The sequence below is a fragment of the Dermacentor albipictus genome, chromosome 3 (genome assembly GCF_038994185.2).
Source record: "Dermacentor albipictus isolate Rhodes 1998 colony chromosome 3, USDA_Dalb.pri_finalv2, whole genome shotgun sequence".
Lineage (NCBI taxonomy): Eukaryota > Metazoa > Arthropoda > Arachnida > Ixodida > Ixodidae > Dermacentor > Dermacentor albipictus.
Window position 1 is genome coordinate 145,212,330 of NC_091823.1, and position 27,754 is coordinate 145,240,083.

General features: G+C 47.0%; 2 protein-coding genes and 1 pseudogene across 4 annotated transcripts in view; all 3 read left to right on the forward strand.

Annotated features, from left to right (window-relative positions):
- The first annotated feature begins 1,923 nt into the window (after nt 1-1,923).
- The window catches only part of LOC135905361 (uncharacterized), a 145,863-nt gene continuing 120,032 nt past the window's right edge, over nt 1,924-27,754 (forward strand). Inside the window, exons 1-3 of one of the 3 annotated variants that reach the window (XM_070536115.1) lie at nt 1,924-2,314; nt 7,822-7,906; nt 11,481-11,607. The gene's annotated coding sequence lies outside the window, so the exon portion shown is untranslated. The remainder of the gene's footprint in view (nt 2,315-7,821; nt 7,907-11,480; nt 11,608-27,754) is intronic. The other 2 variants (XM_070536116.1, XM_070536117.1) reach the window with 2 other exon arrangements.
- On the forward strand, nt 2,193-5,494 carry LOC135905344 (piggyBac transposable element-derived protein 1-like; annotated as a pseudogene).
- On the forward strand, nt 5,587-6,537 carry LOC135905343 (piggyBac transposable element-derived protein 3-like). The gene has a single exon (XM_065436377.2). The coding sequence runs from the start codon at nt 5,734-5,736 to the stop codon at nt 6,535-6,537; it is 804 nt and encodes a 267-aa protein (XP_065292449.2). The 5' UTR covers nt 5,587-5,733.

Here is a 27,754-nt window from a genome sequence, read left to right on the forward strand (position 1 = left end):
GCATTTATTTTGCTGCAGATGTACTATCTGTGGCAAAAGAAACGCGAACAGCGGAGCCCGTGTCCGAATCATAACGGAATGAAATGTCGGCGCCGTCCGCTCGTCTTACTTCACTGGGCGATTGTGCTCGTCCTATACTGTGATATTTTCGCATCTGCTTTCTTAGATTTTTTTTTCTAGCCTTGAAATGAAATAGAAACGAAATCAAGAAGAAATTGTCGAGGTGAAGGGCCAGCATCACCGACCCAGGAGGGCAAACCAGACGTGTCCTGCTCTCAATGCTGATGACTGGCAGACGGTGCGCAGTAAACTTTCGCGTTCCGCTTCGGAAACACACTCCGCAGTTTGCGCCTCATTCGGCGCCTATAGCAGAATATTTCAGCATATTGTTTGAGCATATGAAGCGCAACTTTTGCTAGCAAACATACGTACCCGCCGAGAATCTTTCCTAGAAACTTTCCCTCACTAAAAGAATTAAAGAAACGCTAAATTAATGGAAATGAAACTGGATGAATAAACAACTTACCGAAGGTGGGGAAGCATCCCACGTCTTCGAAATGCGCGAGCGATGCTCTATAACATACGAGAATATTCGTTCACGGGGACACCGGCGCAGGACGCCATCGCCGACACCTAATTTTCTGTCATACGTATGGCGCCGTTACCGCTTTCCTGTTAAAATTTATCGTTCCATAAACAAAATACTATACACGCAAAATACCGGTCACCTGCTGGAATGAGCATTGTAGCAAGACGCGAAAGAAACAAAAGGAAGCACGGCGCATACTTCGTCGATACCCGAGCGCGTAAAATATTATAAATTCAGAAAGGTAAGTCATAGAGCAGGCGACACAGTGGCAGGCTAAAGAACAGGCTGGAGGAAGTCTCGAAAGCCAAGGTTTATCGCAAAACACACTTCTTTTTCTTCGGGCAGGTCATCGTAATGGTAACGTAATGGCAGGTCATCGTAATGGAAATTACATGAGCATTGCGTGACCCATATGCGTCTTCAAATCGCGTGTTCATGCTCACTATACTGTATTTCTAATGGAGGATCGGGTAGCTGCTAACAAGAGAAATTGCACATGACAACCTGCTTGATGTACAACAAGCTTCAAACGATCAGCGTCTCATCTTGCCTCGATTTGTTATCAGAATTGAGTCGTGTTTTACATGGCGGCCATTCTTTTATGGCACCACCATTTTCATAGTAGACTGAAACTGCGAGTAAATGAAGCCTGCGCAAGTTGTGGTTCAAACGACACCGAGAAAGGTGGGTTTGAATGCGCACATGGCGAGAGCGCATTGAAGAGAGGCTCGTCTACTGACTCGGCTTGTTTCTGTCTGCCGCCAAGCGATCACACTTGGCTCGTTGTATCCCATACTGGAATAAAGGTTGTGCAACACGAACCTGATAGGTTCGATATAGGCAACAGCGTATTTGATTTAACGACTGCGGCGCTCGTCGTGGTGGGCATGAAACTCGATTTTCGACTGTGGCGCAATTACTGGCCGGGACGCGCAACTGTCCTCAGTGCGCGACGCCCGATGGAGCTACGACTAGGAACGACGCATGAGTGTTCGTCACCGAAGAAGCACGGAATGTGCGAAGCATTTGCAGTTCTTTACTTCTAGGAAGTGGGAAGGCAGCACTGCAACTTGTGGATAACAGAACAAAGTGGGCGCCCCCGTCAGGCGATAGAAGTATGTGCTTCATTCGAACAAAGCCTGAGAGTCAGAAGAACTGTCACATGTGGTAATCATATGCCTATACGGCTAATTAGACTTGTATACTTTCTGCAGTTTCACGAGTCATTTCACGAGCAACAGTTTCTCCCCTGCAAGCTATGCACTTCACTTTGACTAGAGCATGAAAAACACTAACGATATCGTCACGTCAACACTTTTTTTTAAATGGGAGGGGGGTTGTTAGGTTAGATTATTTGGCGGAAAGATAGCTAGGGTTATCGGGGCACCTTTGCTAGCATTCAAACATTTGCCCTGCTGCGTCAAGCTAGTAGCGCACTCTATCGTCTAGTTTTTGCAAGATATTCAATCTCATTTCATTCTAAATCCCGAAGTGCCGAAAGCGTTGTTTGTAGTCGTTCTGGGCACTGAGTGCGCATGGGCGGGAATTCAACATCGCGCAGTGGCGAATACACACCAGACCGTTAAACATCGAAACATTACGCATGGCTGAAGAAGCAAGCAACGAATACACGCCTCCTGCGTTCAACTTCACGCACGAAGCAACCCCAAGTACAAGCCGTGACAACACCCAGGGCGCTTCGTCTGCTCTGGGCGCCTACCCAACGTAAGCTTTTACCGCATGTCACTTTTTCATTGAATACTGTTGCCCTTAGACTTGGCCAAGATAACAGGCTTTTACATCTGTTCATTTGTTCCCACGTATACTAAGTCCTCGTTGACGGCCAACTTGATCTTTTAATCCTAGGAGAATGCCATCAGACTTGAAAGTAGAAAATATCCAGAAGCAGCCAACTTCCTGTCGCCTTGTCCGTGTTCTGCTTCTCGATTTTTTCTACTTTCAAGTTTGCTAGCATTCTCCTAGGGTAACCATGTACCAACTGGCCCGACAAGAAACTCTCTTGAGATTTTAAATTGGGGCTTTCTTAGATATAGACGCGTCGATGCACGGGCGGTGCGGAAATATTGTCATGTACAGCGCAAAGCCAGCTGTTTAGCGTTCGCGGTAAAACTTATGCCAACGAGAAATGAATTGATTTAACGAAGAAAATATTTTTCGCTTATGTATGATTATTGCACTGCCCCCCCCCCCTTCTTGGAGCTCTAGCTTGAAGTACCGGGTGCAAGTCCGGATGTGACCACCATATTTCCATGAAAGCGCACTGTGAAACGACTCGTGTTTCCTGCCTTTCGCTGCTCGTTACAGAAGCACCGGTGGTGATCTTCTATATACAGTTTCCAATGTGGCATACGTTTTATCAGGTGCTGCTTCTGGCGCGAAAAACGTAGGAACTCATTAGTTTTGAGCGAACTGCCTCCCAAGATTTGCCGAATTGGTGCATTAGGAATTTGCCCATGATTTGCCGAAAGGCCTCGAAACCGAACTAGAGCGATACGCGGATGGCACTGTCGAAAACAAAGGGGAGGGGCGGACACTCTTGCGCCTATTGTTAGCCTTCCCACTGCACCCTCCTTTTTTTTTCGAAAACGGTAGGAGGCGCCAATTCACTGGTCGCCGACAGTCGTTAGGACGGTTATGTGCTGCAGTGACTTACAGCTGGTCATTTTTTTCTAGCATGCTTTTCATATTTTTAGAGCGCAGCTCTTATGCGGCCGTTCCTGCGTTTAGCGTAAGTTATTTTCAGATATAACCGTTAGGAGGTGATGCATATCTTATGGAGCACATAGTGTCACGCATTACAGCTAGACAGGCAGATTTCCCCGGGAAGTAGCTCATGAATGCTTACGCATCAGAGCAGTGCTGCTATTGGCCACGCTTCGGTGCACAAAGTTATCAGTAACCGCAATATCAAACAGCTTTATCAATGGGCCCTGGCGATGTGTGAAACTCTCCACTTTGTATGAAGACATGAATGGTGGGAGTGCCAACAGTTACTAGAACAGCGTCCTCCTTTCCACTTTGTTTCCGATGGCAGCCGTCGCGTATTGCCCATGGCACAGTTCGAAGCTATCTGACACGCGCTCCTCTGCTCTCGCTCGTGTTGCTCACGATAGTACTTTCAGGATGCTACGTCAAAGTTAACAAAAATGCTGTAATTTGCCACATAAAAGAAAGTGTGAACAAGTATGTAGTACCTGCAAAACACTATCTTTAGAATACGTAAGTTTGGTGGAGGAAAAGGCAAAAGTTGCATTAAAAGAATGGTTTGTCCGTTTACCTGTGCTGCCTAAGGGGGAACGATGCGTATTAAAAAGAAAGTGCGCTGTCGCGCAAGCTTACCTTTTTCCCGCTCGGAGTAGTTTGGCCGATGAAGCCAATTCTGCTTTTGTTTTTTGCAGGGTTCTTTTATCACTGAAATTTGTACAACAGGGCTGCAAATGGTTTTTTCAGCAAACTTTGGCGACAGTATATACCAGCGATAAAGAAGTGCAAAGCCATGGTGTTCCGCGGGGCCCTTTACCATTCGTGAACAATCGCTATAGCACGTCGCGTTTCAGCTGCGATTATGCTGTGCATTGCACCATTCGTCAGAATTTTAACCATTTGTATCCCAGGTGCCACAAACGTGGCAGTGTTATTTTAATTTTTTCAAGGTAGAAAATATGCTCTAGGAACCCCGTGTTCCTAGCTGCCACGAACGTGGCAGCTGGTGCTTGCACTCACTGTCAGTAGATGGCACCACGGGGACCGCACAACAGCATTTTGAGCATCGAAAACATGGACTCCACGTGCAGCCGGCCAAGGCGGTAAGTGTGCGTTATTTTTCTGTTGTGGTAACCTGAACTCTGATAATTTAATATTGAAAGCACCGACAGCAGTTTTGCGGAAGTCTAGCGAATATACTTACGCAGTTTCATGTAGCTACGACTGTTCCTTGTAGAACATTTCACTTCGTTCAGCTTACATACACATTTGTGGCAGCCAGGAAGCTGGGGTCCGTCCTTCCAGAGAAATGCATGAACGATTATGATTTCATTGGCATTTATGTCACAGTATTTGCGGCACCGAATTTAATTTCCATCAAGTGAACCTTCATACTTGTTGTCTAGCAGCGACTTGTGTTGGTGTATTGATTCTGAAGAACGTTTTTTTATATGCAGGCAGCACTTGACTGACAAAGAAATTCAAGCAATTCTTTTCGAATACCCTAGTGGAAGTGAAGACGAAAACTTGGAGGGGTCGGATTGCGATGAAGAATACACGTCGCAGGAGAGAACAGTGCAGAATGCCAGCGAAAGTTCTTCAGACAGTGAAGAATCGCAGGTCACATCAACCAAAAAAAGAAGCAAACAAAAATTTGGCACTGGGCGAAAAAGGACATCAATATCAATCGGGGAGAGGAAGAAAGCGTTTTGAAGCCTGCGGACGGTTTAGAAAGAGTGAAGAGCCTCTTGAGCATGTTCCTGAAACTCGTTGACTCTGACCTCATTGGGTTCCTCACTTTCGAAACGAACAGATTCAGGACCCAAGAAAATCGCACGCGAATCCTTCCGGTGTGAGTCCTCGAGATGCGCACGTTTATTGGCATTGTCCTTTACATGTCTGTTGGTGACCTTCCTTTTAGAAGGATGTACTGGTCAGCGAACACTCGTCAAGCGGATATCGCCAACTGCATGACAAGAAACAGGTTCGACGAAATCATGTCTCTATTTCATGCAGGGAACAATGATGAAGCGCGGGAAAAAGGAGAAGGCTATGACTGTCTGCATAAGGTGCGACATGTGCTTACGAGCCTAAATAACACATTTTCACAAGCTGCCAAACTTGAAACTTGCGTTGCTGTAGATGAAATGCTTATCCCTTTCAAGGGCCGACATTCTCTGAAAGTTTATATGAAGAGTAAGCCTAAAAAATGGGGCTACAAAGCTTGGGCCCTGGCAGGCTGGTCTGGATACGTATATCGGCTTTACATGTATGGTGACAACCTAATTGAAGACCCCCCGAACACCCCGGAAGACATAGGCCAAAGTGGGAAGGTCGTTTTGCGACTCACTCATGATTGCCCTCCGGGAACAGAAGTATTTTTGGACAACTTTTTCGCTTCCATCAAGCTTTTAAATGAAATGAAAATGAGAGGACTTGGAGCGACTGCCACCATCAGAAAAACAAGATGTGGGAACTGCCCTCTGAAAACTGAAAAAGAATTGAAAAAAGCAGAGAGAGGATCACTCGACTTCCGCTCAGAAAAGAGCACAGGAATTGTCATCTGTGCCTGGAACGACAACCGCACAGTGACAGCTGCATCAAACATCCACAGCATTGAACCTTTTGATACATGCAGGTGCTACGACAGAAAGACCAAGACTTATGTGGATGTGCAGAGGCCCAACATCATTAGGGTGTACAACCAGAGCATGGGTGGAGTAGACAAAGCCGATATGCTTCTGTCATTTTACAGAAATGACTTAAAAACAAAGAAGTGGTACAAAAGGATATGCTTTCACCTTATCGATCTTGCGGTTGTGAACGCTTTTCTGCTTTACCGCGACGCGAATTCGGCAGATATGCAGCTGGTTGACTTCAAGTTCCGGGTGGCACTTGGATTGATGCGCTCACTCGAGGGCATGCCCGGATTGAACCGGGATGGTGATGATCCTGTGCCTGCTAGTGTTGTGTCACCAACTAGTTCATTGAAGGCATCAGGCTCAGCAGCTGGAGTTGTTTCAAAGAAAGCCCATCATGTTGAACATTCTGTGCGGCACGACAACGTTGGCCATGGGCCAGTGAAAGTGGTGCAAAAGAACGCCCCCATGTGCAAGTTATGCTCATACACCAGGCGCACAAGGTTCTTTTGCAAAAAGTGTTCTGTGTATTTGTGCGTTGATGCACAAAAAACCAACTGTTTTAAGAAATTTCATGCATCCTAAATTTTCGGGGGAATTTCTACCCCCACTCCTAGCTGCAACGTTTGTGGCATAATAAAATTTCCTATAAAATGAAGAGGGATTGTTTTAACTTTTTTCACGTGTCTTTCCATGAACATGAACTCTTTAAAAATATAGATTTCAGCAATGTTCACCTCATGAAACACCTGTGGGATATAAAGGGTTAAGGCGAAATCCTTAGAGCTGTTTCAACGTCGCCTTCCCCATCGCTGCTGCTAATCATGCTAGAAAAAGCACATGTGTATAATATTGAGGTAATTAAGGCACTCCAACTCATGACCTTTGGTGGGAGGGAAACCCGTTACATTTTGTGTTAATTAGGTCGAAGTTGATTAAGGTAGCTTTAAATATGGCCCTCGATCCCACATAAGAACAAGTAATAAGAAGTAACATGTATTCGAATGAGAACGTCGAGTAATTCCATGGATGTCTCTTGCGCGCGGAGACTTTCGCCTTCACCCTCTTTGCTGTGTGCATTTTTTTCTTTATGTTCTAACAATAAACGGTCTCCCTCAAGAAATTCTCGGATATGCAGTGGGGAGTCACATAGTAGAAGCCAACTCAGCGTCGCTTGCAGAGAAATATTTATGAACTCCATCCTCGTTGTTCCTCAATTCATTCGAATTCATTATTTCATTCTGAATTTGTTCAAATTATGATTTGGCTACGAGACAGAAATTTCTTTTGCACATAGGGCAAGTCACTTATGCCCATTATTTCAAGTACAACCTAAAGTATAATATGTTCCTCATAGCACCGGGATCCATGAGAGATGTATCTACTTAGCGTGAAAACGTCACACTCACCACGGTGATGCCGAATCACAACCGACGAGTACAAAGGGGAATTTTTCTCACATGAGCGCAGCCTCGCATCATAAATGCAGAAACCATATGCAGTGTCACTTTTATATTTTAACCTGTTTTGTGAATGCATAACAATGTTCTACAGAGGAAAATATTTTATTCCGAAATTATTGTTACGATTCCGTCACTATGGCAAGTGGAGCACGTATTTTATACAGCGAACAACATACGGAGGCATCATACCCGGTGTAAGTACTCCAACAGTTATGCTGACAATCTTCGTGTCAGTTAAGGTAGGTGCCGTTTCGACTATGGTAGATTAGTGCCCTGCACGATGTATTGCACCACGTTTCGTTCGTGCTATGCCAGTCAGCCTGGTGTGCCTTTGGTGAGAACGAAACTTTGCAATTGGCGTTTCTCAGCTGTAAGTGTCTGACACCAATACCTTTATTATTCGCAGCATTTCTGACAATGCCTGGCCTTTCCAATGGAACATGCAGCACAGGCCAACAACCGACGGGACTTACAATCTCGACGGTAATTAGGTGATGGCCTTTACCCCCACAGACGTGGGGGATAACCCCTACGTGCATTGTGGCAGCTGTGCATTTACTGCGTATAAGGAGCCGCGTTAGCATCGGCACCAATTCGGTTTCCGATATGAGCTACCTTATCACTGCCCGTAGTAAGAAATTTGTGCTGATGTGAATACATGGAGGTTAGTACAAAGGCTATGCAGTTCAAGTTTCTGAGCGAATTCTATTTTCGGTGAACTGCAGGGGCACGCTCCTAGGTAATCGTGTCAGAAGCCGGGAACCTAATACATTGCATGCCCTAATCCACTTGCAATTTCAATCAGTGCGCGACGATTGGTACACAACGTTATTTGCCAAAGAAAATGTTCGTGGGTCGGTCATGCTGCCACCATAATAATTTTCCCTTGAAGCTATCAGATTTAGTAAACAAAGAAATGTTTTCATGCGAATGCATAATTTGATCTGCAGTCGGGGCGGCGTTTCAGATGCCTATACCGGAGGGTCATGACGCTACTGTGACGTTTTCGGCAAAGCGACAGCATTTCTCACCTGTAGCATGTTACGACCAGCCCGCATATCCCAGTGCGGCCGAATACAGCAGCTACTGCATGCAATTTGGGCCACGCCAAAGCAGTTGATAATGAAACTCTTTGTTCCTTTCTGCTAAGGAGGCCAAGCAACGACAGCAGCATAAATATTACAAGTTTAATGAAAATGAAACGCAATGAGGCCAAAAATTCTTGGCTAGTTATTTGTGCTAAGTTACTATAGATCTTTACTTACTAACCAAATTATGCGGTTCCGAAACTTTCAGAAATTTAATTGGGTTGAAAGATCCATAGCACCCTACGATTTCCGCTGAGCGTGCCACTACCTCAAAATTATAGCTCTTTGTTAAAAAGAAAATCTACCCCATGCTGAAATGCCGGCTCTCCATGCAGAATATACTTTTTTTCTGAGGTAATTAGCATTCTTTGGATAATTCATGCAATTGCCGTTCTTGCAGTATCTGTTAGGATCCTGCACAAGTCTGACGGATGCAGGTTGCGATTTTAACGGTGCCGCTGATAAAAGTAAGGATGTTAGAAAATACGTATGAGCACCCTAAATATGCGCCTATGCAAGAGCACTACATTCATTCCATGTGAGACATGCTAAAATTTCACTCTTTACTGCGACGGTTGAGAAGCCGCGCTTAATAACATCTGTGGCGCCTGAAAGTGTAGAGTGCGCCGTGTGAGTCTAAGACCACTAGCATTCTTATTCAACTCCCCCCCCCCCTCCACCCTGTCTCATCTTTTAAACCAAGGTGTATTCATTCAGCAGTATGGCATGTTCTGCATTGCTTTAATGCGAATTGCACTAAGCTAGATGGTGGTTCATAGGAGAAGGGTTCTGCCGCATCTATCGGCGTCCTCAATCTCTAGCGTTTTATCTTTGTATTATTTCAGGCAATTCATGCGCAGTTAGGGAAGATGCGCCCCTAGCTACAATCTTTGCACTGTTAACCATAGAGTACGCACTTTTAACGTTCTTCGATGCTTTCTGTTGCACAGTTTAGTGGCATTGTCCTGTGAATTAACACTTCTGTAATGCTTTCCAATCTAAACTGCTGTCTGCACCAAGACTCTCACACATGCGCATTGCGCAATCTTTTTCACCTTTGTAGGATAGTCTGCCGACACCGGGACGTAAGGAAGCTGTTTGCGCGTTCGTAGTGAGCTGCTAAACATGCACTGCTTACAGCCTCTGCTTAGGAAAATCATCTACAGGAGTCACTAAATGGGCTTCGAATAACGAGTTCCTGAAAGTCGAGTACATCGTCGACTGACGCATGTATATGAAATAAAAAGTCGAGAATTTCTGGGCATGCTTCACTCAAAAAAATCATAATCCTTTGGTTCAAATGTGTCCTCTATTTTTTTTTCTTTTTCCTCGTCTGCAACATGCTCTGTCGCCTGCTCTTTATAATAGCTAAGCAAAAAGCAAGAACTTCATTACGTATTTAAGGCGTGTAATACTTGATAATGCAGTAAATATATTCGGCCAAGAGTTTCCTGCGCAAAAAGCCGACCTGTTGTTTTTCCCTTCCAACACTATCCTCTTCCGTCCGTGCTATGAAATAAATCGTAATAATCTTGATCCCGCTCGGCTCCCTCAAGGCCGCGAAGTTCTTGCGTGCATTTCAAACGGAGTTTCAGAAATAAAAAGCACCGAGTACTGAAGCACTGCAATATGGTTCTCGTACCATAATACGCGATTCGCCTCGCACCCCACTGACACGTGTACTTATATTTATCGGGCTACCACGTTTCGCCGCTTAACAAATGTTATCGCACAGCGCGGGACGCACCTGCATGTATCCGAAGTGACTGGAAAGTTATCGATGCTTATATCCGCTGTCTGTTTTTTATTATTTATTTAACAATGTCCTTACAGGCCTCGTATGAGGCATTGGGTAAGGGGGGCGTTACAATAACATTAACAGAGGATATAGAACATATAAAAACATAATAGACACACATTATTAATTGACAGTGAAAAATATATGCCTATCTTATACAAGTATTAAAAGCATTGTACAACATAACAAGGTCTGGAGTGTACATAACCCGCCGTGGTTGCTCAGTGGCTATGGTGTTGGGCTGCTGAGCACGAGGTCGCGGGATCGAATCCCGGCCACGGCGGCCGCATTTCGATGGGGGCGAAATGCGAAAACACCCGTGTGCTTAGATTTAGGTGCATGTTAAAGAACCCCAGGTGGTCAAAATTTCCGGAGTCGTCCACTACGGCGTGCCTCATAATCAGAAAGCGGTTTTGGCACGTAAAACCCCAAATATTATTATTATTATTATGGAGTGTACATATTGAAAAAAAAAACGATACTGTTTCTTTAATAAACAATGAAAAATAATGTTGCCACTCCAGTACAAATACTAAGCAATACTAAAGAATACAAGAATAATAAGTGCAATGAGCTCATAAACAAGAGAGCACATAAGTGAAAAAAAAAGAAAGAAGCATCGTGCACTTTATTGAAGTTACGCGGTGGAATATGAAATGATGAGCTGGCGGAATTTATCGGGATTAGGTTCGGAGACGATGAAATCAGGAAGAGCGTTCCACAATCGAATGGCACGAGGAAGCGCCGACCAGTTGAATGCATGTGTGTTACCGTAGATGCGTGTGAAGCTGAGGTGATTATGTAATCGATCGCCGAACCTTGTGTTATCTGATTTCATCGTGTGACGCGGATGGTGTAGAACTTTGTGGAAGGCTCGTGGGTCCCAATGATTACTCTGGAACATTCGATGACTGCTGCATAAAAGCCGACGCGCTGGACCCGCTCATCAGATTTTCGACGATCGCCGACCGTGTTCGCCGCTATCGTTGTGCCATAAGTGTAGCCTGTTTTTGTGGGCACAGGTTCGCCCAATAATAGTTTTGTCAACCACAGTATTTCTACTGTATTCTTGAACGTCACCACCACGTGAAAATATGTCAGAATGAAATATTTATTTCATATGAATTCCCCTTCCACTGCGGCGAATGAACACATTTGCTGCACTTTCGTGCCATACAGGTGTCACTGAAAATGCAAACACAAGCTCCCTGCTTCTGGGGTCCAGCACCAGTATCGGTCATGGAAGGGCCAGCACAAGTCGCCCTGGCATAGAGCAAGCAACAGCCATTTTAGAAGACGGCGCCAGGTAAGCCCACATTTACAAAAATTTCATCGAAAAGCAACTGAGAGCTAGCGGGGATGGCAACCCGCGGAACAGCCATGCCTGTACTCAGTAATCCCTCCCGGGAAGAGGGCTTCTTGCGATGCCTGACGGAGGCACTGCATCAGCAGGTTGGACCATTTGGCAGGAGGCGCTAGTGTTGACATATGTAACAGTTCCGAGAGCGCGAATGGACACAGTAAAAAAAAGTTAGGCAGCATGTTGCACTCCCGTTACACGTGAAGGCAAACTTTTTGGTTGGCTATCTGCTTACTCACTCCCCCTTGTGGAACGTATCAAGATAGTGAGGGGCAAGATGTTCATCTGAAAGAAAGGGCTTAAAATGAAACATAGCATGTCAATGTTTGCCTGGCCGGTACCCACCGTGTTTGCTCAGTGGCTATGGTGTTGGGCTGCTGAGCATGGAGGTCACGGCATCGAAACCCGGCCACGGCGGCCGCATTTCGATGGGGGTGAAAACACCCGTGTACTTAGATTAAGCTGCACGTTAACAAACCCCAGGTGGTCAAAATTTCCGGAGTCCTCCACTATGGCGTGCCTGATAGTCAGAAAGTGGTTTGGCACGTAAAACCCCATAATTCGATTTTAACCTGGGTGGTGTAACGTTGGCACGCAGGCAGTAAGGAATGTGGTCGAAATTAATTGGTAATTCCACACTTCGGCTTGCCTCCCAATCAGATCGTGGTTTTCGTACATAAAACGGCAGCATTTAAGTTTTATAATTCAAAGTTTCACCTGCGCCATGCGTTTTAGAAGCGAAAAGACGAAAATGTTTTCTTAGCCCTAAGTTAAGCAGTTGCTGAGCCTCATATAGGGCGGAAAAACATGAAATATCTTAAAATCCCACGTAATGTATTACGTAATGTTGCCATTTTTTTTGTCTCGTTAATAAGCCTTCCCTATTGTTAATGATCTGAAAGTACATATTCCTTTAAATTTAGCCTCCCGTGCACAGAAAGTGGGCGCCTTGGAACGCAATGGCTTCCGCCTCCCCTCGACTGTGCTTCGGAAATCACGTGTAACCTCGAGGGCATTAGCGAATGTTCGCTATACGACAAGCACCTGCAGTCTCCTTTGCCAGTCCTCCCCACCATGCCATGTTATTCGTCGCGCACATTGGAGGCCCTTATTATTATTTTAATAGTTTCATTTTATAATAGTTGTAAGGTCATGCTATAGACATAACAGTTACCAGCTTCCGTTTTAGCCCAACACCTTTCTCATTTCGATCTCGGAGATCGCAGAATATTGCCTCAATGCAATATCTCTGTTTGCCTGAAGAATTCTGGGCGCAAACATTTCCACCAGGGCACCTGTGCTCGTCATTTGCGACCTCTTTTCTAAATATTGGCTTCGGCTACAATCTTTGTACCACTGTTAACCACCTCAGGTCTTACTGTTCATATGAATATCTGTCTTGTATTTCAGATTTCCTGAGACTACCAGTGGTGGCCAATCGAACACGCAGTAGCACACTGTTGACGGCACATCCAGTGTCTCCGGTAGGTGCGGGAGGGTTTTCAGCTATTAGTATACCACAGCTCGCCTTCAAAGTGATTGAGGTTCGTAACGTTTGCTATGGAGCGCTACGCATATAAACAGCATGAATGAATGAATTCAGTGGTTTTACGTGTCAAACTACGATTCCATCATGATGCACGCCAATGTGGGGGACTCCGGAATAATTATGACCACCAAGGGGCGTTTAAAGTGTCCTGAATGTTAACTAATATCGCCGCTGGCTCAGGTGTGGTTGAGAAAATGTCATTCGTGTACCTTTTAGGTATTCGGTTGATCTAAACGCTTCTTGCTTCCGTTAAATCATTTTATTGCTAAGAATTCTTTGCCACATTCACTAGTTGGTGACAACCTAAGACTGGAGTGCAAGTTCCGCCCGCAAGACCCAAGCATAAACGCCTTTATCATCTGAGAGCCCAGATGGCTGGAATCTGCTCGCACCTTACTGCACTCGCTCTACTGATGAAAATGTAAAGGTAATCGAAGAAAAAGAGCTCGCCATTTGAAGGTAAATATTAGCTTTGCCTGACATCTAATCTGAGAATCACTGATTAAATTTCCCAAGACGTTCAGGTTTCAACATACCACCAATGGCTCAGAAACTTACGCACGGTGAAAATGGCTACTTAAAATGCGCAACGGTGATTGAAGTCATGGAAGTCAGCGAAATAAATTGGATGGCGCATTCATGAACTTGATGAGAGCAGAATTCCGGGCAAGTTGCCGGTAGATAAGCTTCTTGGTTTCTTGATCTTCGCCTGAGCTTTCAGGACAGCCACACGTGTTGGTCGTATGAGCCGCGAGCCAACAAGCCACTTCTACCGTATTCCTCCGCACAGTCTAAGCTTGTTAAGCGGACCATTATCAGTTTGTGCTTCAGGAATGCCCTTAGCAAGTATTGCTGTCATGAAGTAGACGTAAGCTTTGAAAAGCAAACTCGATGTTATTCCTTGGCTGGATATTCTAGGGTGGCGCTAGTGTGTGTCGCGGAACGCATTTTAAGAGGAGCGCGTTCCAGCACGCAGAAGACTGTTGCCGATGCCCCTCCCGGCACACACCCTAAAGTGTTATACGTTATATGCACGGGATATCCCATAACTTCAAAAAGATGGCCCAAAGGGCGAATGTAAGAGTTGTTTTCTCTGTCCCCAACAGCTTCGGCAGGCTTTAAAGGTTGACGGATCCAAATGCCGTTCCTTCCGATAACTGCAGAAAGCATCACCGCAAAAAGTTCATCGAGTGTGCCCACCGGGTGGTTTACAACCTCCCGCTTTCATGTGGGAAGCAATATATCGGACAAACTGGGCGTTGCCTCAATGATCGGCTCCGCGAACACAGCAACAACGTAAAAAAAAATGACTCCAGTGGCTTCTTGGCAATCCGTCTCTTTCATTTTCCTGTGCTGCCCACTGCCGCACGCCGCTGTAAACGTTTTGGAAGGGTGCGGGGATATGTGTACCTACGCCCACGTTGAGTGCGCGTCGGTTGTGCGTTTCGTGGATCGCGAATCATTAATGATGGCTTCTTTGGGACAGCATGTCGTTCCTCAAGCCACGTAGCACTCGATGACTACTGGGTGAGCAGGCCTGAGAGCGCTGCTCTGCAAACAGTGCGGCCGATAAAGTAACGCTGAGTACCGTTTGGCAGCACGGCTGCGTTGGAATTTGTCACTGATTTCTGCACTTGGACATCACATTCGGTATTCTTCTTACACATTATTTAGACGTTTCGAATATTCAAAAAGTCTTCGAGCGCAGCCTTCTGCGTGGGATTTATTAAAGCGGTGACCTTGTTTACATGGACATCTACAGCCGCAGGTCGCTGTTATCGTCAAATATTGTGGACCTTCGCTGATAGGAAATAGTGTCAAAATGTAGCAAAACATGCATATCTGCGCATATGTTCCATGTTGTTACACCCTGAGACGAGTCAATACGAGCGGCCGAAATTTGAAACTTCGAAAAGTATAGAAGCACGAATTAATAGCTCTGCATCAAGAACAGATATCGCGGTTCTATAAACGGCATCCATTACACCATTCAAAGCGGACAAATTCGATATGTCTATTTGTATCTTACGTGAATTGGTTATGTCATTTACAAGGGTTCTGCAAAAGCCGTATTTCCATAATGCTTAATTTTTTGAGACTCATGTGTAACATCAGTTTTGTCCGCTGTACATGTACTGTTATGTGCAATTCACACAATTGTGATATCAATTTTCATTGCCGATTTACAGAGTTGTAAACTTCATTGTATCGTTTTCAGAAAATTCTTTATTTTTGCCACTTTTCAATGAAATATTGACAACCTAATACGAAAATTCGAGACAATCACTAGAATTTAAGCATTTCTTTTAAATTCAACAAACCTCATCAAATTTGGTGATGTGGTTGCCGAGAAAAACGAATTCTCCTTCTTCATGTATTTAGATCAAATGTTTCCTCTTAGGAGGAGGTCGAGCTGCACTGTGAGACCCCCCCAAACGAAATTTTTGGCTACGCCACTGGCCACAAGGTATGGGCTTGTGGTAGTCATGCCATTGTGGTCGTTCAACCGCCGTCGCTTCAGCTTCGTGATATCACTCTCGCCATGCTGTCATCGTCATTGCCTCCTTCTCCGACCAAGTGGTCCTCATTATCAATAGCCTGGGCCACAAGGTATGTGTTCGAGGTCGTGATGCCGTCGTGGTCACTGCATCGTCGTCATTGGGTGAGTAAGTGAGCGAGCTTGGTGATATGCCTCTTCGCAGTTAGCTAAATCTTCCGATTTTCCTATGCAGATCGTTACCTTCGCCACTGTGTACTTCCTGCTGCCTGCAATAACCGGTGCTGCTTCATCTGCTTCGTCTGTGTGGGTGGTCGACTGCTGTAGAAACAAGCCGGCCAGCATCCAAGTTTAGAGTACCCAGTGATTCACCATGCCCGGACATCCTAGAGAAAAACTGTCAGCCTCTCGTCCTCAGTTAAAGATGGCAAACCTCATCGCCATCAGCGGCCATGCAAACACCAGACGTAAAGCGGACGCGGACTTATACACAGCTTTTGTTAACTTGGTCACTGTGCCTCTGCACTGTTCCCGAAACCTTTCTCTCTTGCAGTGTAGGCTAGCCAATCATGCGATATCATTGCTAGAAATTCTAGCAATATTTTGCTTCTGCAATCTCTAACAAGAAAAGTAGGAAGGTACCTATAAAAAAAGGGGTCAGACAAGGAGACATAATTTCTCCAATGCTATTCACTGCGTGCTTGGAAGTTTTCAAGCTATTAAACTGGGAAGGCTTAGGAGTAAGGGTGCATGGCGAATATCTCAGCAACCTTCGGTTTGCAGTTAACATTGTTCTATTCAGCAACACTGCAGACGAGTTACAACAAATGATTCAGGACCTTAGCAGGGAGAGTGTAGGAGTGGGGCTGAATATTATTATGCAGAAGACAAAGATAATGATCAATAGCCGGGAAATGGAGCAGAAACTCAGGATCTCCAGTCAACCTCTAGAATTTGTGGAGTATGTTTTCCTAAGTAAATTAGTCACAGGAAACCCTTATCTTGAGAAGAGTATTCACAGAAGAATAAAAATGGGTTGAAGTGCATACGGCCGACATTATCAGCTCCTCACTGGAAGCTTACCATTATCATTGAAAAGGAAAGTGTAGAATCAGTACATTTTACCGGTGCTGACATATGGGGCCGAGACTTCGAGACTAACAAACATGCTTGAGAACAAATTAAGGACCACACAACGAGCGATGGGACGAAGAACGCTAGGCATAACGTTAAGAGACAAAAAGCGAGCAGTTTGGGTCCAAGAGCAAACGGGTATAGACGATATTCTAATTGACACCAAGAGAGAAAATTGGAGCTGGGCAGGTCATGTAATGCGCCGGTTACATAACCATCAGACCATTAGGGTTAAAGAATGGGTAGTGCAGTCAAGGACGGCAGAAGAGTAGGTGGGACGATGAAGTTATGAAATTCGCAGGAGTCAGTTTGAATCGCTTGGTGCAGGACAGGGGTAATTGGAGATCGCAGGGACAGGCCTTCCTCCTGCAGTGGACATAACATACGCTGCTGCTACTGATGGCGATAATGCAGATACTAAACTCGCACTGCTGTCTTGCTGTCGAATGTGCTCATGAAATTTACGCCTTGGTGATTTTGGCCGGCAATGTGGAAACGAACCCGGTTCCTGTCATACCTGAAAGCCTCCTAATGGAATTGCGAAAATTAACCGCCGATTCAGTCAGAACCAGCTGATGACTAAAATTCAGGGGTTAAGTCGCAACTTACTCGTGCGGACAAAGCGATTACTGACCTAAGCAAACGAATGAACGACCTTGAAGGCAGCTACAGCTTTGGCCATTCGAAACGAAGTGGATGCGCACCACGACTGAGAAGGCTACTTATAGCATTTCCGAGCTCGAAGCACGTATCGACGACACTGAAGATCGTTCACGGTGGGATAACTTAGTTCTTGCGTCATTCCTGATTACTCCAACTCGGAAACCACTACCGACTGAGAAAGATTGATTGTGGATACCTGCCGCGATAGGTTGCAACTGTTGATCATATATCCAAAGGAAATAGAACATGCACATCGCATCAGTAGACGTCACTCCTCCAATCACTCTCACCCCATAATAGCAAAACTGAAATTCCGTGAAACCAAAATAAGCACCCTTTGGAATGGCCGAAAGCGTAATGACACTGATTACAGCAAATCAGTAAAGGCTTTTCGTGGCCGCATTGAAATTGCCACAAACGTCTCGATGCGTCCGCGAGAGGAGAAGTCATTCTATTTTCTATCCGCTTCAACACCTTATTAATTGGTTCAAAGAGGGACGTTTTTGATTTCGCCTCAAATAGCGTCGAAGAAGTAGCATAGCAATTAAATCACCACAAACAAAAAAACACCGACTTGCTCAAAGAAATAGCGCTTCGCTTTCTATAATATACACGAACCCGCGCAGTTTTCTCCAAAAGCACGAATTGGTGCCTAGCAAAGTCTGAACAACTGGGGGTGACGTACTGTCACTAATTGAAACGTGACTGAGCAGTAACATCATTCATACCGAAGTTTTAACACACATGCATGGTTTGTGCCTCTGTCGGAACAACCGCGCAGGAAAGCGTGCTGGTGGTACCCGAATATAGTCGCAGTTTGCGAGCAGTTGACGCGCTCGCGAATTAACTTTCCATCAGATCTTATGACATTGCGGGCGATAGTCCATACCTCTAAAAAAAGGCTACGAGGTGTCGGTTACAGACCCCTCAGTAGCACTTCCGATTTCTCATATGAATTGAAGAACGTCACAAGCGAACTATTCACAGCCAGCCTCAGCGCGCTATGCCTGCTCTTCGGTGATTTTAACTTTTCGCAAATGGACTGGCGTAACGTAGAATTATTCTCGGTGTCTGGACACACGGAGATAAAGAATTTTGTCGATTTATGCCTTAAGTTTAACCTTTCTCTGGTGGTAACTGAACCAACCCGTGTTTGGTAGCAAGCTGCTGACGTCCTCGATCTTGTGTTAGCCGACCACCCTGACAACCTTTCATCCATTCGCTATTTATCTGAGCTCAGGGATCATAAATTCATCCATGACATTTTTGTCCAGTTTGCTGTCACGGGATACCTTTCAGAAGACAATGTTTTTATGACCAATGAAATGACTAAGTAATAACTGAAGCTATGAATATATTCGTTCCTGTATTTGAATCAACGTTTCAAGACCATTACCTGAACGGCAACAGGACACGCTTAAAAAACAAAACTAAGCAAACTTGCAAACGAATGAATTCTTAAAGTTACCTTTCGTTCCCTTCGGCAAAAGCCATGGTTCACAAAAACCATAAGATGCCCAGAAAATAAAAGAAAAGCGGTCTTTACCGCGCCCCAAAACAAAGCGGACGCCCATGCGAATGTGGTAAATATTAAGAAGCTCAAGAGAGCTATGTTGACGTTCGGCGTCACAATAAACGTTCCTCGTATCAAAACAATCAACAAACCTATTAGTTAACATTACGAGGTTGATTTGGAGTAGCACCCAATAGCGGATTGCGCACTATTAAGATAACCAACCAATCAACTCAAATTATTATTGATTCCAAATTGCGCTGACATGTTAAATTCGCCTTTGTTACTGTGCTCACTAACGAATACGATGTACCGCCCTTATCGCCATCGCTTAGTATAAACTCTTCAATGTTAGTCATCATTTTCAATGTAGAGAGGGCATTTGTGCGGTCATCCACAAAATCGAGTGTTCATCATCTTCCGGCAAGGACAAGGTTAACTAAAAAGTCACGCAGGATTTCATCTAGGAGTTGCATAAGTATGCGTAAGCATTGTACCACTTGCTCATCTCCATGCAGCCCGGTGTCATTATCAGCCTTATGAAACTTGATACCACCGGTATAAACGACATCACTGGGGCAACACTAATTGCTTCGGACGGTGGCGCAAGGTGAGTTGATGAGGCAAGCAAACTACGGCAGGCGGTAGCGCCAGGTGCGCTGATGACGTACCGATCATTATAAGCTGGTGTCCCTCTTTAGCGCCTTATCCATCGGCGTCAAACCACTGTGTCCCGCGCGGACCATATCTCGAACGCGATCTGCGATGCCGACAGAGCGTGCCAACTGCTGATAGCTTGGCGCGTCGTGTTGAAGAGTGCAGCGCGGCCGGATATCGCGGAGGCTATCGACGAAAGGGGCAGGGTGCGGCGTGTGCTTAGAGATTTGTGAACGCTGTATTTTCGCTGCTTCGTTCGCGTGGAAGTGACAGGCAGCACGAAGGTAAAGCCGCTCGCTGCTTCGGGATCTATCTATACTGCATGCGTGATTCCAAAGAATGTATGCACTTCTCGCTTCGCTTTGCTGACTCCTTGAAGCTTGCGTCACCTCCGCCATGGGTCAGCCCGGTATTGCACTATCGCCAGCATCGGCCCACATATTGCCCTGTACAGCTTTTCTTTTTGTTGTCGTGTGCTAGTTTAGGGTAACACAAAAGCTGAGAACCTAAACTATTCGTTTTAGTACAAAAAGGGGCAGTCTGAGCGCTGTCAAGCGTTTCTTATTTAGCGTCTTCTTCTTACGCGTCTTTTTGAAGAACATAATATCCTTAAAGTTTAAGATTTGTGCACTTACTCTCTGCTGTGTTTCTGAAAAAAATGAGTTCAGGGCAAGAGAGAGCGTAAACTTTAATTTCAAATCAGCAAGATTTGAGTCCGGCGTCTTTTAGTGGGTCTGGGCACCCGCCGCGGACGCGGTTCCGAGACCTTGTCTCGAAGCGGCTTCCTCTGCTCGCTGGACGGCCCAGAGTTGTGTTGTCAGGTCAGAGCTGAGCAGTGCGGTCATCCAGCGTGACTGGAGGCTGGCGGTGGAAGAGACGGAGGGGTCGGCACTGCCCGACTTGTTTGTTAGGTCCCGACACTCCCATAGCATGTGATTTAGTGTGGCAACCTCGCCACACGATGTGCATCTGTTTGTAGTGTACATGTCTGGATACATGGCGTGCATGAGTCTGGGGTTTCTGTAAGAGTCTGTTTGTAATTGTCTGAAGTGTACTGCTTGCGTCCTGTCTAACATAGCGTGAGGGAATGGGTATATGCGTCTTTGTAATTGGTAGTGTGCCGTGATGTCGGGAAAAGTGGTCATACGATCCTCCCATGCCCAGACGTTTGCAGTACCCCGCGGGGGCTCTTCCTCCGATGCTGCTCGGTGAGTCAGGCCTCGAGCAACGCCGTGAGCCGCTTCGTTGGGGGTGCTCATTCCAGTGTGTGCCGGGATCCACAGCAAATGCCTTCGGTTATCAACGTCGGCCTCTCCCTGGTGTATGGGATGTCGCTGGAGTATCTGATAAGCCTCTTGCGAGATGCGCCCATTTGCAAAATTGCGAATTGCCGTTTGCGAGTCACAGATCACGTATGTAGCTTTGGTCTGTGTGAGGGCCAGTGCTATGGCCGCTTCCTCTGCCGCTTCGGCATGTGCCGTGTTCACGGTGACGCTCGTGAGGTGGTTGCCTCGGTGGCTAGTAACTGCTGCCACGAAACTCTTCCTGTCTCGATAGCGGGCTGCGTCGGTGAAGACCGCATCCTTGTCGTTAGAGTAACTTTTGTTCATCTGTTGTGCCCTGGCTTTACGCCTCCCGGTGTGGTGTTGGGGGTGCATGTTGCGAGGCAATGGGGGTACGTATAGTTGCTCGCGTATGGGTCTTGGAATGTCTACTTTGACGCCGTGTTGCGAGTGGTATGTGATGCCGAGATTTTCAAGCACGTGTCTGCCCGGGCGGGTCTTGGATAGGCGTTCAAGTTGGGACACTTCTTGCGCCTCCACGAGTTCTTCGAGCGTATTGTGTAGGCCTAGTTCTAAGAGCTTGGTAGTGCTGACTCCAGGCGCAAGTCCCAACGCACATTTGTACGCCTTGCGTATGAGCGCGTTGAGCTTATTTTTTTCCGCAACCGTCCAGTTGTGAAACGCTGCCGTGTACCTTATCTGGGAAATGACGAAGGCTTGTATGAGTCGGATGACGCTGCCTTCACGCATGCCCGCGTGTTTGTTGGTGATGCGTCGAATGAGCTGCATCGTGCTGGTGGTGCTTCGCCATTGCCACCCTTATGCTCTATCATCATTCCTAGTACCCGGATTTTCTCTACTATCGGGATGGGTAGGCCATTTGATGCCGTTAATTGGATCTTTTGCTTTTCCAGGGGGGTGTAGCATTTAGGTGGGCGCCCCTTTCTGACTGGTCTATACAGCAGCAGTTCGGATTTTTCGGCCGAGCAGGCGAGTCCCGTGCCCTCGAGGTAGTTTTCTACGCATTGGATGGCCTGTTGTAAACGTTGCTCGATCGCTCCGTCGCTGCCCGTTGTCGTCCAGATCGTAATATCATCCGCGTATAGCGTGTGATGCAGTCCTTCGATTTGAAACAGTCGGTCGGGCAACCCCAGCAGGACGAGGTTGAAGAGAATCGGCGAGATCACCGAGCCTTGCGGGGTGCCCGAGCTGCCGATGTTGATTTGCTCGGACTGTAGTTGCCCCACTCGCATGCGAGCGGTTCTTCCCGTGAGGAAGTCTCGGACGTAGTTGTACGTGCGCAGGCCGAGATTTAGATTGTCTATTTGTCGCAATATGGCATCGTGGCGAACGTTATCGAAGGCCCTCTTCAGGTCCAGCCCGAGGATGGCTCTCGTCGAACGCCCCGGATTGTCTATGATTTGGTGTTTTAGTTGCAGAAGGGCGTCTTGCGTGGAGAGATGTCTTCTGAACCCAATCATGGTGTGTGGAAATAAGTCGTTGTCCTCGAGGTAATCCGTGAGTCTATTGAGAAACGCGTGCTCCATTAACTTGCCCACGCACGACGTGAGGGAGGTGGGGCGCAGGTTTTCCAGCTGTAATTTCTTGCCGGGTTTCGGTATCAGTGTGATATTTGCTTCTTTCCATTGCCGGGGTAGCTTGCCGTGCGCCCAGCACTCATTAATGTATTTTGTTATTTTCTCGATCGATCCGTAATCGAGATTGCGTAGTGCCCTATTGGGTATTCGATCGGGGCCAGGGGCCGACTTGGTGTTCAGCTTTACGAGGGCCGCCTGGATTTCGGCTACGGAGAATTCCTCGTCTAGGGTGGCGTTGCTTTCTCCTGAGTAGTCTGGATATATTTGCGGTTGCGTTTGGGATATGTAAAGGCGTTCCGCATCCCGTAGGAATTGTTCTTCCGTTCCCCCGTAAGCGTGTATGATTTTGTATATGCCTTGCATGTGTGTGGTCTTGGTGTTGGCGGGATCGATCAGGTACCGCAGTATCTGCCACGTGCGACGCGTGGTGAGTTGACCATCCATCTCCGCGCATTTCTCTTCCCATTGGTGATGTTGCAGGTTAAGCGCGTGTTTTTCTATTTCTTTGTTGAGCTGTGCTATCCGTTTACGCAGTCTCCTATTGTTTCCATCGGTGCTGCAGGTTAGTTTTGGCTTCCCACATGTGCAGCAACCGGGAGTCTATTGTCTCGAGCCCAGCTGTCGACGGGATCGTTTGCGCCATGCGCTCGATATCCCACCGCAGTTGGTCGGTCCACTGTTCTATATCTGTGATGTCTTCCATCTGTTGCTCCTCACGATGTTTGCGTAGCCGATTCCAGTTGGTGATCTTCATTTGACGACCGGCATTGTGTTCCTGCGGACCGCCTTCTGCTTCTATGGAAATAATGTAGTGATCGCTCCCCAAGTCTTGCATGGTGTTTGTCCAAGTGACTTTGCGTGTGTTGCGCGTGAAAGTAAGGTCCGGCGTCGTGTCAGTGCTTACGCTGTTGCCCTGCCTTGTTGGTGCCGCGGGGTCGGTGACCAGCTCGAGTCCGGCGTATTGCGCCGTTGCCCATAGATGGGTGCCTTTGGGGTGATCGTTCTTGTAACCCCACGCCGTGTGCGCTGCGTTAAAGTCCCCCCCAATGAACAGCTGTTGCCCCTTGGCGATGTCGATTGCCCGTTTGAAGAGGACATGGAAGCGGTGCTGGCGGCATCTGGGACTGCTGTAGACGTTGAGTACGAAGATGCTATTGCGGGTCTTGCGTGGTGGAATTAATTCTACGAGAACGTTTTCGATGTCTCTGATTTTGGTATCGTATTCGATAACTGTGTGCGCTCGCTTGACCAGTGTGGTGACGTTTGGTTTCTCCGCCTTGCCTGCTATAGACTGGTACCCCGCGAGTTTGGCGGGACTATTCGTTTCCTGCAGTATGATGACGTCTGGGCGTTCGGGGATCGTTTTCAGGTATTGTTGTAAGTGCGCTCGTTTGTTTTGGTAACTTCTGCAGTTCCACTGCCATATCGTGTGTTTTTGTTTCGATGAGTGTCGGGCCATGCTTATATCTTGTTACATGTGTTGCGCCGCTTCCCTATGCGACGGTACGATCGTGCTGTTTGCGGCTTCTAATCTCGACAGTCTGAGGTGAACACTCTCCAGGCTCCGCTGGATGATACGCGTGATGGACGCGATGATAGTTTCTTCGAGATTGCTGAAGCGAGCCTCTAGTGCATCTACTCGCGCGTCGCGTATCGCTGCGCGCGTGCGTTTGGGTCGTGTTGCCTCTGATTAAAAGGGTGGGAGTGGGTCTTCGTTTGGTATCGGGGAACTCGACCTCGTCGTCCTCTATGGGTTCCTCTTCTGTTCCCTGTGTGGCCTGAGTGGTCTGTGAGGGAGCGGGCCTGCGTTTAGTGTCGGGGTATACGACTTCGTCGTCCTCTATGGGTTGTTCTTGAGTCTCATGCATGGCCTCTGTATCGGTACCGCTCTTCACGGCATGCTGGAGTTGTTGTATGAGGTCGTCTTTTTCGCGAATCTGTGTCTGCATGTGTTCTATTTGCTTCTGCAGCGCTTGTATCGCCTGTGTTAATTTAGTTACCTCCGTCTCTGTTTTAGCGGGTGCTTTGTCGCCAGCCTTCGTGGTTGGTGCTCGTTTTCCCGTGACCGCATCTGCCCAGCTCACCTTCTCGGTGGTTTCGGTGTCTCTTGTTGAGGTCCTTCTGGGGGTGCGGCTGCGAGACCGGCGTTGCTGCTGCTGCTGCCGGGGGTTTGGGGCACGGCTCCGGGACCGGGAGCGGCCTCGGCTGCGGGTCCTGGATCTCGAGCGTGGCTTGCCGGCGGGGCTGGTGGCTTTGGCGGCCGCCTCCGCTTCCTCGGCGGCTCTGTGTCGTTCCCATTGCCTCTTTGTCACGACGTAGGGGGTCTTGTACCTTGCGCGGAAGTTGCGATCCGCTGTCATGTGTGTTCCCCCGCACAGCTTGCAACGTGGGGAGCACTGGTGGTCGGGGCCTGGGTTGAGGGCGTCACAACCACGGCACACTTTGTCCTGAGGATTGGGGCACACGTCCATGCGATGACCGAGTCTCCCGCAGCAGTGACACATGTCGACTTGCTTGCGATACAGGGTGCAGCGAAGTAGGGCGCCGCCGTTCCTGACGTAGGAGGGCACTCGCGGTCCTTGAAAGGCCACTATGACCGTCTTGGTATTACTGAGCCGTTTGGCTGCCAGGGCGTCGGGGTTGCGGGCGTGAACGATGTTGGTGTGAATGGACTTGGCGTCCTCTTCCAACGGGATTCCCCTGATGATTCCCTTCACCGTGTAGTCGGGGGCCGTCTCATAGGCACTGACCTCGTGGCGGCGATCACCGATGGTGATGGCTTCTAGTTGTCTGTACTTAGCGGCGTGAGTAGCGTGAGGTGTACTCACGACTATGATGTTCTGGCGGTTGTTGGTGCACACCGTGTCCTCCCCTGCTTCTTGCCCCGGTACGTTGGCCGCCCGGTAAATGGCCGATGCGAGGAGCACGGTTCCGGTGGCGGCAACGTCGAGGCCTCCTCTTGGTCGTATCACGACCTTGAAATCACTTCGTGGGAGTAGTGGCATTTTACTGTTCCTGATGACTTGCTGCTTGACGTTACGCTGTCTTTGACGCGAACGCTGTCGGTCGCCGTTCGCTCCCTCGCCGGTGCGGGAGTGGGTTCCGTTCTGGGTGTTGCTTTGCGCGGCCTCGCGGTTGAATTGGGTCTTGTATCGAATGGTGCACCAGCCGTTGCCTTGGAGAAACTCTTCAGGGGAGATGTCCTCCCCGTTCACTTGAACTTCCATCACTGCTCCGGCGAAGCGAGCTCCGGTGAGGGTTAGCGTGGAGCTGGTCAAAAGCCTCTGTGATTGGGAAGAAAGTCGTTTCCCACCTTGAATATGGTGCCAGTAGAATCTTGGTGACTTCCTGCATACGCTGGTGTTACATTCATGAGGTGAATGAGCGATAATCACCGCGAAATTCTTGGAAAACGGAGCCGACGTGAAGTGCGTTTGCTCCCTTCGGTGACTTCTTCTTCTTCCTACTCTTATAGGCTTTTCTTGATATTGCAAGACTTGAGTACACGCCGACAACATATCCTTATCGGTGTCAACCCTATGGCACGTTCATTCAGAGAATTCAGCATACATTGCCAACGACATTAAACCACTATGACACACTGAATATTTACCCCATAATGTTAACAAAAAAAGACATAAGTTCATTCGTGCAATAAAAATTTTACAAAGAATTTTTTGCTTGTATACACATGGGATTATATATGTATATTATGAGTACTTAGCCTTTCTCTTTGATTCTTCCTTCCTTCATGACTTTAGAGTGGCGTGCTTGATTTGTAATGTAATCTTGGTTTTATTGTAAGTTTGGTACAGTGCTTTTGAAGTATGCTTAGTAATGCTGAGAGTATTTCTTCTCCATTGATGATGGGTGGCTGGAGTCCAGTCAAGCTTCGGTGTGGCAGCTTTTCTTCCGGCCACCTTTCTCGCCTTGTAAAGTTGCGAAATAAAGCTTATTTATTTATTTATTTATTTTGTATTCTTTTGTGTATTGTATCCTTGTATTGATAATTTATTCTTGTATTGTTTCATATATATCCACTCCTGCCCAAGGCCTGACACTCGGGCCGGCAGTATGTACCAAATAATAAAAGAAATAAACACATTTTTATTTTACGTGACGGACTTCATTTTACTTACGTGACGGCTTTTCTCGTTGGGTAAGATTAGAAATATTTATGCGTTTAAAGGTATTAATACACAGAGCGTATTGCTGCAGAATATCTATCTGATATTTTACCAGTCTGTTCTGGCTTCATAGCAGACGGCTGGAAAATTGGGAAGGTCGCTCCAGTGCACAAATCACGTAACATAAGCTCACTGCTAAAACCACGCACGGCCGCGCGGGCGCAATCTGAAAGCGATCTGCGATGGAGGCAGAGTGCGCCGACTGCTGATGCCTTCGTATGCGCTGTGTTTTCGCCGCTTAGTTCGCGTTGAAGTGAAAAGCAGCACGAAGGTCATTCGCTCGCTGCTACTGCCGCACCTTTTTATTCCAGTGTTTTGACAGCCAGTTTCCGTGGTCATCGAGGGAGATGCGTTCATCGCTGAAAGGCATCTGGATAGCGCAGCAAAACAAGGACACAAGAAGAGACGAAGACAAGCTCGAACTATTAACAACGAAAATTTACTTCCGGGATCGCTCGTATTTATTCCCCCCCCCCAAAAAAAAAACACCTGCACAGCGATATCAACCATGAAGATACACTTAAATGACGGTATGAAAGCAATCTAAAACTGGCACATCAGGAAAACGCAAGAAAACCTAAATGACACATTGCAAATGCGGTCATATTTCATGTCATGTGCAAATTATCTAACTCTCTCGCGCACAATGATTGCCCTAGTAAGTGCTTTCAAGAAAAAATGTGCCGATGCCTTTACGATCTTCGCGAGGGTTTGAGACCTCTGGAAGTGACTTTTGAAGTGCCCGTCTACAATTAGCATCGGTTGCATGACGTAAAGTTCATCTTTACCGATAGTAAGACCTGCATGGCTTATAGCCCACGAGCTAAGAAACGTCTGCTCCAATTTCATTTAGCCCATTCGAAGTTGAAGAGGGGCATAAGTAAGATGCACTTGAAGAACACCCTTAAAATAATCATGCCCCCACCTAATGAAAACCAGTCTCTAGCAGCAGTCTAGGCGTATTAAGGAGGCTCGTTATCCGAACCATGTATTGGTATCGCTGGTGAAAAGT

What these genes read in the sequence shown, in the direction of transcription:
- LOC135905343 (XM_065436377.2), top strand. Translation starts at nt 5,734, where the DNA reads ATGAAAATGAGAGGACTTGGAGCGACTGCCACCATCAGAAAAACAAGA.